Source organism: Cheilinus undulatus, linkage group 1, assembly GCF_018320785.1.
Source record: "Cheilinus undulatus linkage group 1, ASM1832078v1, whole genome shotgun sequence".
NCBI classification, from domain to species: Eukaryota; Metazoa; Chordata; class Actinopteri; order Labriformes; family Labridae; genus Cheilinus; species Cheilinus undulatus.
The window spans coordinates 14,080,109-14,094,011 of record NC_054865.1 but is presented as its reverse complement, the minus strand read 5'-3'; the positions used below and the strand labels follow the sequence as shown (position 1 = coordinate 14,094,011).

General features: G+C 38.7%; 1 protein-coding gene across 1 annotated transcript in view; it reads right to left on the bottom strand.

Annotated features, from left to right (window-relative positions):
• Positions 1 to 784: 784 nt before the first annotated feature.
• ntrk3b (neurotrophic tyrosine kinase, receptor, type 3b) overlaps positions 785 to 13,903 on the bottom strand; it is a 420,803-nt gene continuing 407,684 nt past the window's right edge. The window contains exon 17 of the mRNA XM_041788625.1: positions 785 to 3,008. Within this exon, the coding sequence (XP_041644559.1) occupies positions 2,823 to 3,008 (186 nt within the window). The 3' untranslated portion in view covers positions 785 to 2,822. The remainder of the gene's footprint in view (positions 3,009 to 13,903) is intronic.

Here is a 13,903-nt window from a genome sequence, read left to right as displayed (position 1 = left end):
GTGGATCAAACATTAAACCAATAAGGCCTTTTTGTTCAAATCTCAATTGTTTTGTGGGAGTTTAATAGCTGTAGGGATTTTTTCAAGATACCTGCTTTCCATCAACACATTTTTTTCCTCTGAATATTTCTGAAATTGATAATATTCTGGGGGTTGGATGGGAACATGTAGGGGGCCTTATGTGGCCCTCAGGCTGCCAGTTGATGATCACTGATGTATGGGATAAAACAACAATGTTACACCAGTGAGCAGTAGATATGCCTGTGATTGAGCAATGTGGAGTAAAAACCCTCCCTTTATTCTGTCATGTATTTAACCATCTTAGCCTTAAGCTGTTTTTTAACTGTTGTGTCTCCCCTGGACTTTCTGTCTTAAAAAGCTTGTAAATCATCAACCCTATGGTGCACAAGCTCTAAACATCCTTTTCTTCAGGACAACCTGGGCTTAAAGAATATTTGTGCTGCAGCAATGTCACTTGAATTTTTGTTCACTGTGGGGTAAAGTTCCCAAATCTGTCCGTCCTGGTGGGCTACAGGTCATTAAAAGTATCATGACAGAGAGATTTGTACCAGAAAACAGTCAATATAATCCCCAACTTCTGCCTCACTGCTCTGGCACAGGCAGCTGTGCTCTTATCAGAAGCATATTTTTTTTAAGTAGTGGAGTTCGCGGGAGCGCAGATGGTCAAGTGGTTTAAGGCGCTACCCATGTACGTGGGCGGCCCAGCTTCGAATCTGGTCTGTGGCCCTTTGCCCCATGTCTCTCCCCACTTTCTTCCCTGTTTCCAAGTCCATCCACTGTCCTTCCTCTATCAAATAAAGGCATGAAAGGGCCCAAAAATAAACCTTAAAAAAAAAAAAAAAAAATTGAGGGGATCGTATTTATCGTGAGTGGGCGTGACTTCAGCTCCTTCAACTGACACGCCCACAAAATCCTAGAGCAGAATTCCCTGCCTCATTTTTCATGATTTTGAAGCTCAGTTTTATATACTCAGAGATGTTTTTTTTTTTTTTAATTTTGCCTGGTGGTTCATAACACAGTAGCCTGTCATACAATGAACCAAAGGAACTGATTTTTTTTTTAAATCACTGTAAAGGGACTTTAAAGTGAAACTGAATGTAAACCAGGGTGAAAAGTTGCTACTAGGGTGGTCCGTCACCCGTCACTGACATCTATGCACAAATACTACCCAAAGATGGTTAGCTTAAGTTCAGCAAGATTTAAAGTAAATATTAAAAATATCTTTACAGGGGTTAAAAGAGGCTAAGTTCTCTTCCCACATACCCTCTATGGTTCTCGGGTGGAGATGGTGATGAATTGTGGGTCAACACAGAGGTAAATACAGGAAAATACATGAAAATATCTTTACTCACTAGTGAAACATATTCTGTTCTGTTAGAATTTTCCAACACTCTAAGATTGATGGATACAAGATGCAACATCTGTCCACTTTTCCCCAAACTTTGTCAACCTGTCTGCATCTGAATGCAGTATTATGGTTAATGCACCTCATATTTCCACTGAATGTTGAGTGATATCAATCTTGTCATCGAATTCCAGGCAAGAAAGTGGAGTCTGTCTCTCCCTCTATGTTACAGGTTTTTCTGAAGCTGTGTATGCAGGGCTCACACTGCGGCTAACAAATGATTTATACCTTCAGTTACAAAAAGGTTTTTTTTTTAGAGCAGAAAAGCAGTTTCACACCAAAAAGGCTGAAAGTGGCAGAACAGTTTCTCAAAGCGTGTGTATGTGTTTGGAAGTGTGGTGCAAGATATTATTCATCGACACATTATTCTCGCCATAAAAAGCAAATGAACTGGAAAGTGACTGCGAGGTTTCATCACCTCTTTGGAAAAGTGTCATGTTGATGGCTCTGAGTCGTCCCCCATCCTTAAGAGTCTCTGTGAATCAGCGTCAGCGGACTTTTCCAAGTGTATTCACTGCCATTCACCTTCACCACATAAGACAACTTACCAGCACTGACATAGGTAATTCCCAAGAGAAAGCTCCTCTAGATTAGGATGAGAACAAATACCATAGCTTTATACTTTAGCCACCCAGATCACAGTCAGAAAGGAACCAAAATAACACCCGAAAATAAGTTAACATAATTTTGACACATAGAATTTTACAATATGTACATTATTTTTAAATTAAAATAGATTTGTCGGTTGTCTGATTGGGTAGGTCCTCTACAGAGTGCTTCCCCGTGTTTTTTTCAACCATCCAGTGTTAATCCACAGAAGCGGAGTTCCTGTTAAAAGCTCAGTGGCGGACCCTCAGAGCGAAAGTAAGGCTGCCATCGTCGAGTCCCTGCCAATTGTTTGTCGTTGACGTCTTCGGACAGGGCTGAGCCCTTAGCAACACGCATGGCAGACCCTCCAACACCCTGACAAAAAGAAATAAATACAAAATATATGTAATATTTCTATATATATTCAGAAAACCAACCCAGGATAGATTTTAACTCTGATGTGTTCTCTCCGTAACTGAATCAAACTGTGGCCATTTTTCCTATTGCCAGTTCTCTTTACTTCCCTTTTTGTGTGTTTTTGCAGTTTTTCGAGAAAAAAAAGTCTTCTTCAAACCTGTACATCTTATACGCAAGTAAACAAAATGTAAAAGTGCGTGTTTTTTTGAATATGTTTTATCCACTATATCCAAAAGTGTTGCAGGCACTTAAGTCCTTCCCAAACATTGTAGGTGTTTTTCGACAGTGGAGCAGGTTGGTTTGGTTTTTCCTGGATTTTCGTGTGGGTCGGTCTGTCTCTGTCGATCCGTCTGTCTTGTCTGGCGAGGAACGGGCCATCCCGGAGCCACCGCTAGCCCAGGATGTCCAGGTAGACGGGCGTGGCTTTTCCCATGGCGAACAGGACCTTCTGAATGTCCTTAATGTTCAGTCGCTGCTGCGGTTCCCTCTGCCAGCAGCCCAGCATGATGTCGTACACCTCTTTAGGACAAATCCTCGGCCTCTCCAGAACCCGACCCTGGGTTATGCACTCAATAACCTGCAGAGGAGAGAGGGCAGTGGAGTGAGACACACGATTTTCTCTGACTGATTGCTTTGCTTTGTTCATAATGAGAAACCGATGACACAGAGCAGGCTGTCCTTTGAGGTTTGGACTAATGAAAGTGAGATGAAAGAAATCAAAAGTATGCAGTCGGTCTTAAATTTGTCCAATATTAAAGGGGAAACAAGATTTCATTTTTTTCCTGTCCCACAGCACAGAATAACAAAAACTCTGTGTGTTAGGGTGGATGTTTGAGATGCTGCTAAAGGGCTGATTGATCCTTTCTTTGTTGGACTTGCGCTCCAATTAGCCGGATGACTCACTGCTGTTGTGACAATTTGCCTTTATTATTTGTGTCAATTCCAGGCCACTGTAGCTTAAAAGGATGGATAGAGGTCTATTTGTGTGTAATAACTCTGGTGGCTCTGAAAAAATGCAAAGAAAAGTGGCTGTTTTCCTAGGTTTGGCTATTTTTCTTTAGTTTTGACTTCTTTGTGCTTCTAGCATACATGCTAACACCAGCTAAATGATATTTTGACTTTTTTTTTATAATAAGTAAAGGATATTTTATAGTGGGTGGTTAATATCACTGAATGAAACCCCAACAGGGTACCACAGGGCTCCTTCATGATTACAACCCATTAACAAAACAATAACCCACGTAACACTTGCTACTTCATCAGGAATTCTATCATTTTTAGGGCTGATATCCTCCAGATGGTTGGTAAACTGGTTGATGAGCTCTTGTCCAACCAAAATCTTATTGGTCAGACAATCACAGAAAGAGCGAGAAACAGAACGAGACAGAGAGAGAGAGCAGGGGAGAAGGGGGCATGCAGTGGTGGGTAATCAAGTATGAGTAAATGCTGGCAAATTTTAAGCAGATAAAGTGGATGTTATTTTCTGATTATATCCCAGCTGTTATCCTCTACCAAACTTATAAACATGTTGACATTAATGTGAAGGGAGGAGCCATTCCCTGTCACAGATTCTTTCCCATTAACTGCAAATGTCTTGTATTAAGTCCCTTTATCATGTCATTCAAACGCAAACGTTAATCTCTATTACAAATGGATTCCTCCCATCTCTCTTGATCTTTGCTGAGATGTTTCTACACCTTGGTTGGAGTCCTCCTGTTTTAAACTGAACTGATTGGACATAATTTGGAAAGGCACACACCTCTCTATAGAAGGTCCACAGGTATGAGGTCTGTAAATTTCTTCCAGTATAAAAATGTAAATTTAAACTTTATGATTTAAAATATCCTTGTAAGGAATAATTAAATAAAAAAATAATTAGATTAAAAGTCAGTATGCAGAGAAAAAAATATTTGTGGTTTAATTTCTTTATTTTAATTTTGCATCTCAAAATTATGACTTAACATTAGGATTTTGTCTTTTTTATCTCATATTTTGTCATTTTTAATTTACAATTTTGACTTTTGTCTCAAAATTTTGACCCTTGGATTCACAATTTTAAATCTGAAGTTACATTTTTACCTTTTAAACTCATTATTTCTAATTTTACTTAACAATTTGACCTTTTCAATCCCAACTTTGACTTTTAATCCCATATTCTGACCTTTCGGACTTGTTATTTAAATTTTTTACATATATTTCTGACCTTTTAAACTCAAGATTTCAAAATTCATTTTTTGACCTTTCAAACATGATTGTGAATTTCTTTTTCATATATTTGCCTTTTGAAAATATTTTTCCATCTAATTTCATGCTTTTTAATGAGTAAGTTTGACTTTTTAGCTCCGATTTTGAGTCTTTAAATGTATCATTTTAGAAATTTTTTTTTGATCTCAAAATCATTTCTCATCTATGTTTTTCCCCTCATAGTGTATTACAGGTGAAAATAAGGTTGGTACTTCATGGTTAAATGTCAACCCTCTTAGGCGCTCAGGTTAGACCTAAATCTGGTCCCCGCTGTGACTGACATTCCTGGGATAGACGTAAGCCTCTCCTCAGTGCAAAATGCATGAAAGCCCACTTGGAGTTTGCAAAATACTCCAAATGAAACCCAAGTAGGCTGCTTAGGCCCTTCTACCCTTATCACTCAGTGACGACCAGCTCTTAGAAGAGTCCTGGTTGTGCAAAACTTCTTTCATTTGAAGTCACTGAGCTCTTAAGAACCTTTAGTGCAGCAGAAATTTGTATCAGCTTTCCTCATCCCCATTTCAGTTTTCTTTTTTTAATTTTGAATTAATTTTCAAAATGTTTTGAAATTCTCAGTTTGTCATTATTGGGTCCTGAGTGTAGATTAACAAAACTAAAATGGTTTGTTTTTCCAACTTTAGCTTCAGGCTGCAGCATACCAAAGTAGAAAACGTGGAGGGGGACTTGGTATTTTATGAATGCACTGTATATTCTGAAATCATATGATTATAGGCAGGTGCATTCTGTTTGGCTCTGGGACAATCACTTTGTCAATCAAACTTCTTAAACACCACTGCACCCTATAGCATGTTTTGTCATGTTTGCTTCAAATACCATCCTCAGTTTTGTTGATTTCTCTGTCATTCTGGACATTTTTTACCTATCAAATCCCCTTTTCACCGCTGATGTCCTTCCCCCTCATACATAGACCAACTGGACTAACATGTATAGAAATAATTTCCAGTTAGTCTTCCAGAGTCTGACATCAGATCAAAGTCCCTAGCAACTGCCTGCAATGCTTTTAATGACCGTCAGATCGAGAAATAGCAGACTGTTACTATGCATAACTGGCCAATCAGGATCAGGTATTTAACACAGATGTGTAAAGTGAGCCCATCCGTGAAACATATCATCATGTCAAACTATTTCATGCTTTTGCGAGCTGCATGACAGCAGCGTGTCAGAACAAAGCATTTGATAACCTCCAGCTGTATGAAGCCTAATGTTCTGGAAGAAATGTTTGACAAACCAAACAAGTGATTATATAAATCTGATTCATTGTGTGTCATAGTCAAGGTTTTGAAAAAACAACAACAGTAACAAAAACCCAACACAGAGGACAAAAAACAGCATGAAGCCTCGGCTCTATAGTTCCACTGGTTGCTTCTGTTTACCAAGGTGAAGCTCTGTTTTCTCTCTATTGTTTTATTCTGTTTCTCATGTGCTGCCATCGAAGGATGAGAGGCCTGGCAGACGGACTACCTTGAGACTGAGACTGAGGGAATGGAGCAGCAGCTCCTGCAGAGACATATGGAGCCTCTTTGCATAAATTCCCACAACACAAACACTGCAAACAAGCAACAACAAAGGCTGCAGTGGTCATGGCAACAGGCCTGAACCAAGAGTGGGGAACCTGGAAATAATGAATAACAGAGAAGGAGCTAATAAACAACCTGACTGAGGATTTTACCGATGGGGATCTATATTCATTTAAATCAAATAAGTGACAAGGTAGTGGTTTTATTATTATTGTTGTGATTTAATTCCCTGAACTTACTACTACAGATTTACCAGCTGGAAACATTATAATCACTGTCAGTCATCATACATACTATGGGCCAAGCACAAATTAACAAAAATGTAAAAATGTATGATAATAATCATAAAAAAATATTTAGATTTTTAAATCTAAAACAACCCTTGTTTTAATGTTACTGACAGGGATATTCATTTGATCATGCATTTTAAAGTAAAGTCTGTTTATTATTCATCTCCTGATTTCTTTGGCAGCTGTAGCCTATTTACTGGTTACTTTGAAAATTAAAAGCCCTGCACACCCACATGGATGTTCTCAGTTACCCCGGCTGATTATGACTCCAGTCAGGTGAAAGCTGAGAGGAGCTGTGTTGGACATATCTGATGTCAGCAAACTGTATGTAGCAAACATGAGTGATTACAGGGTCAGATGTCCCTCCCTGACAGGCTGGACCAATCAGAGACAGGCAGGGGAGATGATTGTACACACTGTGATAAACCTGTATAAAAGGAGACTAAAGGGCTCAAGACTGTCAGAAAAAAATGGTACTTTGATACTTGTTTGATACCAAATTTTGAAAATGATACAATACCCTTTAATTTTACATAGTGCTGAAAGTACAGAAGCATTTTAAATACAGATCTATGATCAGATGTTTTTTTTAACAGAAATGAATGACAGAAGGAAAATCAACTGATCCTCAATCTGTTGCTTTGCAGCTGCAGTGTCATGTGCCAGGGTTCAAAAGTTCAAGCAGAAAGATGAATTTAACACTTGTTAATAAGAGGCAAGCTAATAAGACGTGACGAGTTCGACTCCATTAAGTAGGGTTAGTGCGGAATGACAGCATGAGTGTTTTGGGGCAATATTTTGTATATTAGGCGTATGCAAAAGGGAAATGGACAGATTTGTGGAGTCTGTTGTCCTAAAGGTGCCTCTGAAAACTTCAAAGAAGAATCACTTCTAAGCTGGCTAATCATCTGATGGACATACACCTGATCTCCTTTGTAAACTAGACCACATATATGTCATTGATAAGCTATGTCATATTAAAAGGATACATTAGATTATCAGCAAATAGACATACGGACAAAAGTCTCCAATCTGGCCAATCTATTAATTATTGAATTTAGTTGTTTCAATCACCTAGCCATGCAGACTCTGTCTGCAAAAACTTTGATACAAAATGAGTCATTATGAAGAGCTCAGTGAGTTCAAGCATGATACGGGATGGATGCTACCTTTGCAATAAGACAGCTGATCAAATTTCATCCCTGCTGGATATTCCAAAGTCAAGTATAAGTGAAATTGTTAGAAATGGAAGCGTTTAGGAACAACAGCAACTCAGCCACAAAGTGGAAGACCGCATAAAATCACAGAATGGGGTCAATGATTGCTGAAGCGCATGGTGTGTGAAAGTGCACTGCTTTGCTGATTCAATAGAGTTCTGACCTTCCACTGGCACTAATGAAAGCATAAAAACTGTGCAGCAGGAACTTGACGGATGGCTTTCCATGGCCGAGCAGCAGCAAGTTCAATGCCAAGATTGGTGTAAAGCACACTGGTGCTGGACTGTGGAGCCATGACAGCATATTCTGTTGGATAATAAATCATCAGTGAGTGCCAGGAGAATGTTACCTGCCTGACTGCACTGCGAACTGTGAAAGTTGTTGGAGGAGTGATTGGGTATGGGGTTATTTTTCAGAGTTTGGGCTAGGCAGCTCATCTCCAGTGAAAGCCAATCATATCGCCTCAACATTGCAAGATGTTTGAGACAATGCTGTGCTTCCAACTGAGTGGCAACAGTTTGAGGAAGGCCCTTTTCTCTTCCAACATGACTGTACTCCCCTTCAAGCACCTTTGGAATGAACTGTAACAGAGATTGCGAACCAGGCCTTCTTGTTCAACATCAGTTCCTGACCTCATAAATGCTCTACAGCAGATGGTGTGGCGAGGCACACTGGTGTGCCTTGAGGCAATTCTAGGTGTGCCTTGGGAATTGAATAACAATGCATCATTACTATAACTGTGACTGAAGATACTACAACAAGAATTCAAGATGCTATTTTGCATGGAAATACATATGGTGTGCTTGAAGACAAAAAAGAAGAAGCGCTGCTGGGTCTCATATACAGATGCTCTTTGGAAACATTGGGCTTGATTTGCTCAGTTCATCTGGTGAAGGGGTGGTTGCATGGGTGAAAAAATATAGTATTATAGTCAAAAAATTCTAGTAAAAAACAGAAAAACAACAACTGTCCTTTAAGAACAATCAAAGGTACACTTTAGGTTTTATTTGTAATTAAAATGCCTTTAATTTACATGGCAAAACAATTTTTTTTAAAAAGCCCACGTAGATATGGTGTGCCTTAAGATTTTGGCTCAATCTTAGCTGTGCCATGGGTGAAAAAAGTTTGAAAACCACTGCTCTGCAGAATTAATTTCCACTAAAAAAAAAAAAAGAAAAATCTTGTGGAAAGCCTTCCAAAAAGAGTGGAGGCTTTTATAGCTGCAAAAAGGGGACCATGTGTTTTTTGAATACAACATAATTACAGTTCCTGTTGGTGTAATGTACTTTGTCCATATAGTTTAAGTATATTGATGGCAAAGTAACCATCAGCTCTGTATGAAGTACAGTGTATGTGAGATTCAAATAGGCATTTGTATTTTGCGGTTTAAGACACAGCCCTTACTGTGGAAAAGGAGCCAAGAAAGCAAATATTTTAGTAGAGATCATTGCATTAAAGAGAGATCAACCCTCCTAACAACAAACTCAGTCTCTGCTGTGGCAAAGCAAAGCAGGGTGGATCTGAACCAGCTGCTTCAACATGACACAGATAGCTCTGTTATGGCTGAATAAAACAGGCACTAGACTATGCTTGACCTCTGCTAGAAGAGAGATTTAACTAAATGTTATCCTAAAGTTCCTCCACTTGTGTCATCTGTAGCTTTTTCACTGTTTTTTGGTAACTATTTATTATTTTACTTTGCAGTATTCTCAGCTAGCTTCTCTAACTCATCCATGAAACCATGTTATGAAAAATTTACAAAGCTAAGACCCCAGGTTTCTAAGGCTGCCATATGCATCAAGTATTTTGTGCATCACTGTATACTCAAATTCAGCCTGACATATGTGGAGTCTTTGAAAACTTTGCGACGTCCCCTAAATTTAAATAAAGTTTGTGACTTTGAAGAGTGTTTGGCTGCATAGCAGTTTGTAATGTATGGCTCTTTGTTGTGCAGCTGCCTGTTTTGCATTCTTCTTTTTTTGTGAACACAGAGGAAGAAAGTGGTGAAGCCTATACCATGCAGCAGTGAGGAGGCCTGCTTGAAACCAGTTCCTACAGTGCTGGAATAATTTATCATTGTCAATGAGATCCAATTATAACTGTTGATGTAATGTATCATTGTTTAGTGTGTTAAATAAATCAGAATAACTGAATAATAAGTGCTATAATTCAATCAAGCACTACCTGAAGTCAAAATGACATTAGAGAAACAGTCGATTTTACACTTCTCGTCTCATTACACTGTCATAAGGTTTCACTAATGTAGTTTAATCAGCTGAATGTCTTTAAATATTCATATTCACAGAAATATGGAAAATTTGTGTCAAGCTGCAGGATATATCGATGTTTCAACAGAAAAACTAAAAAGTGTAATCTATGCCACATGCCAGGTTCTTCTGGGGTCAATTTAATTTTCTCAATATGCCAGTTTTGCAAGAGTAATCCTAATTGAATTTTATTGATTCAAAGCAGAGAAAAAACAAACTAATCATGGCTGTTGTGTAATGCGGCATCTTGTCCGGTGGCAAAGTGACATCAATTTATCACCTTGTTTGGCCAGAGAGAGAAAAGAAACAACACGAGGCTGCAGATTAAGATCTAAAATGGCTGCGTTCATTCAAGGTTAAATGAAGAAATCTGAGAATTAAAATCCTTTTTGGATTTCGTTTTGCAAAAAGTATCCTCACCATGCTGTCCCTGCGCATTTTTGGAGCTCATTATTACAAGAGAGACTGAATGTTCTTCTGTTATAATCAGAATAAAGTGCGTGAAGGTGCTAAAAGTGAAAATATGAGATGTGCCACGAAAACTCTGATAGATCTTGTGACAGAAGCCAATGTCCTTGTGAAATCTGGTCAAAACAGAGAAATATCCAGTAATGTGCATAAGGCATGTAAAATCAAGCTGGACACATTGACATGTGTGTTACTCAGCAACCAAGGTCAGGCTCAACAGCATCTCTTTTGTCTGGGCCTTTTTACACCTGGTAATATGACCAGAGACCACCGGCAGTTTTTAGGCCCTTTGGACATCCACAGCACAACTATAGGACTAGAGGCAACTCTACTACCCACCAGGCCGTGCTTACTCACTACATTGACTCTTTACTCTACCCTAAAAGTGCGGATTCTTTTATTTTTTTTTTATATCAGAATATTTTCCCATGTCCCTGGTAATACGCAAGGACATCCAGAACGTGACTGGGGTTGTGCCAATACTCCTTCATGCCCTATGGCGCCCTCAGGTAGCTTACTTGCAACATGCCCTATTTCAGCCTCAAGTTATGGCCCAAACATGCCCATAACCTATGCAAAACTCATGCACAGTACTGTATATGACCTGAAATAACAGATTAAATAACTTCCACTTTTGCAACAATTTTAGATGCCTTATTGGGCTAAAAATGCCAGCTTCAGGTCTATGCACTGACAGTAAGCGCTAATTTGTAAGGGTTAATATTAAAGCAAACTATCTGAGGGTTGAAGGCAATTATTGGAATAGATTTTGAATTCCCAAAACAACATCCTCGATTCACATGCAAATAAGCATCATTCACCTTCATTACCCTTTAAAAAACACAACATAATAACTGACCGTCATACAGCACAGAGAAAAGGAGAGATGCACTTCAGTACACAAGTGGTACTGAGTGTTTTACTACGGGCTGAAGTGGGGAAGAAAAGACTAATCAATGCATGTGACTCACTCACAGATCCAGGTTATGAAACATCAGTACCCTAAATACATTAACCTCACATGGAACACGCTGTTAGTTCAACAGCTTGATTCTAACATATACTGAAAACTGGAGCTATGGGGTCTATAACTTAGACCCAGTGCAGACCAAACATTGCTTTAGAACATCAGTGGACACAGTTGTGGCTGTGGGAACTGAGACGTCACACCTTGTATTAGTCCGACTGATTGTGTTTCCTGCAATCCAGTTTGTCAAATTGCCAAAAGCAGCTTTAGGGCATTGCAGGTACATAGATACTTGTGAAATGCGAGATGGGCATCCTGCTTTGATAGGATATAAAGGCCAACAAATTTTCTTGTTAAAATAGAATATGTTGTTAGATGAAACCATGCTATACGCTCTTGAAATTATTACATCCTTCTTTTTAATATAAACTATTCATTTGGAATCACCAGCCTGATAAACATCTCTTTCCCAACCCAGCAGCTGTGCATGTAAGCAGGATATAAGGCTCTGTAATAGCACATGAGAAAATTGAAGGCTGTTGTAGTTAAATTTGTCCGTGGAAAAAAAAAATGTTTTCAGCAGATATATATAAGACAGAGCTAGCAAAGCATTTTTGTGTTCACATGTGCTGTGAAATTGTGCTGCAATGCTACGATGGTGATGAGAAAGGGAATCAGTGATGAATCACCCTCATGCAGGAATTATACAGTCTGGTGTTATGTATTATCATGATAATTAAAATACATTTACAAAACAGTACCAGTTCCTGAAGAGACTAATTTGTTGCACAGTAATTTAAAAAAAATAAATCCCTTTAAATCAAATGAAAGTTAGAGTCACTGCTATAGAAACAATGCACCATCTCCTTTAGTGGTAAACGGATGGGCTTTCAGAGTGTTTCAGGACAGCCTGTTAGGAGCTTCAAATTGTTTTATTTCAGATCTTTCATCTGAGCTTGGCTTTGGTGAGTTAATGTCATGTAAAATGGATCTGAAGTAAAGTGATTCTAAATTAGTTTCTTAATACCTCCTCAGTCTGTAACAATACAGCTATTTCATCAGACACTTTCCTTCTTTTGTCTTGTGTTAATGGAGGTTAAACAATTACACTGTCTGTGAGCTGCTGTTTGTAACTGTAATGGCATAAATTTACAACCAAAAATCAAAGAAAAATTCTGTCGTTGCACACTAAAGTAGACAAGTGATGGTCATAGCCCCTCAGAGGGTTCCAAAGATGCTTTTCAGAATCAAGAGAACTTTCTAAATGATTTCAAATGGTATTTTTTATTGATTCTACCATCTTCACTTGGTCTTGATGTGATAGCTTGTAAATGGTTTACCAATTATTTGAATGACAGAATTCAATCAGTTGTCACAGATAATGTAAAATACCCCTATTGTAATGCATACAGGAATACCTCAGGGCTCTATCTTGGCACCACTTCCATATTCATTATATATTAATGAAAAAACTGAAACAATAGAAAATGGTAAAATTCGTCTTTATGCTGACTATACAATTCTATACACTTAAGCCAAGCTCTCACTCATTACAAACTCTGATTAATATAAAGCTCACACCGAACCCCACGAAAACAAAACACGTTTTTTTTTTTTCAAGCCAGATCTCGGACTTTCTTGATTCTGCTTTGTCTACATTAACTGTGAAATTATTGAATGTGTTCAAGAGCTCAAGTATTTGGGTATCCTGCTGGTTCAGGATTTCACATTCAATTGAAAGCTAAAGCCCCAGTTAGGCTTTTTAAGTTTTGCCTTGTGATGAATAGGAGTAAAAAGATTGTTCCAGCTACAATACCGCCTGCTTTGGATTATGCTGTAAATCACTGTGTTTGTGAGTTGTATCAGTCTGGTTGCTGGTCCCCTTTGGGTCAATGTAGAAAACAGCACAGTTTATTTAAGGAGCTCTAATCGGTGAACTCTCTCCTCTCTTGACTACCCTACTTTCTAACATAAGATTATACATAAAATACTGTCATGTCTTTTAGGTTTTTGTGTTGTTTTGTGTTGTTATCACTCTGTTGGGAAAGGCCAACTCAAAGAACTGCAGTTTATTGGACTTGCATCATGAGTGTTTGGCTGCCATGATATCATATACTTAAATGACCTCCAGGCCAGCGGGGGTACCCAGTCCTTGGTACTTTTTGGGGGGATCTCAGGCTGAAAAGCTCAAGACAGTCCAGCTGCAGCCTGTATATTTCTGATAGCCTCTCTCACCATTGTTCATCTGAGACGCTGTATATCTCAGAACGGAAATACAAAACACTTGAAATATAATCGAATGAAACCTCTGTTAAGGGTTAGGGTAAGGGTTAAGGAAATGCTTAGGATACCAAAGTTAAAAGCCAAAAATCCTGACCTGCAAAACCTGATGACACTGCATTAAAAAAAGCAGAGTAAGCAGTCTGCTGACAGGACCGAAGCTCATCTTCCATGAAAACATTCTAACACAGCAGGCGTAGC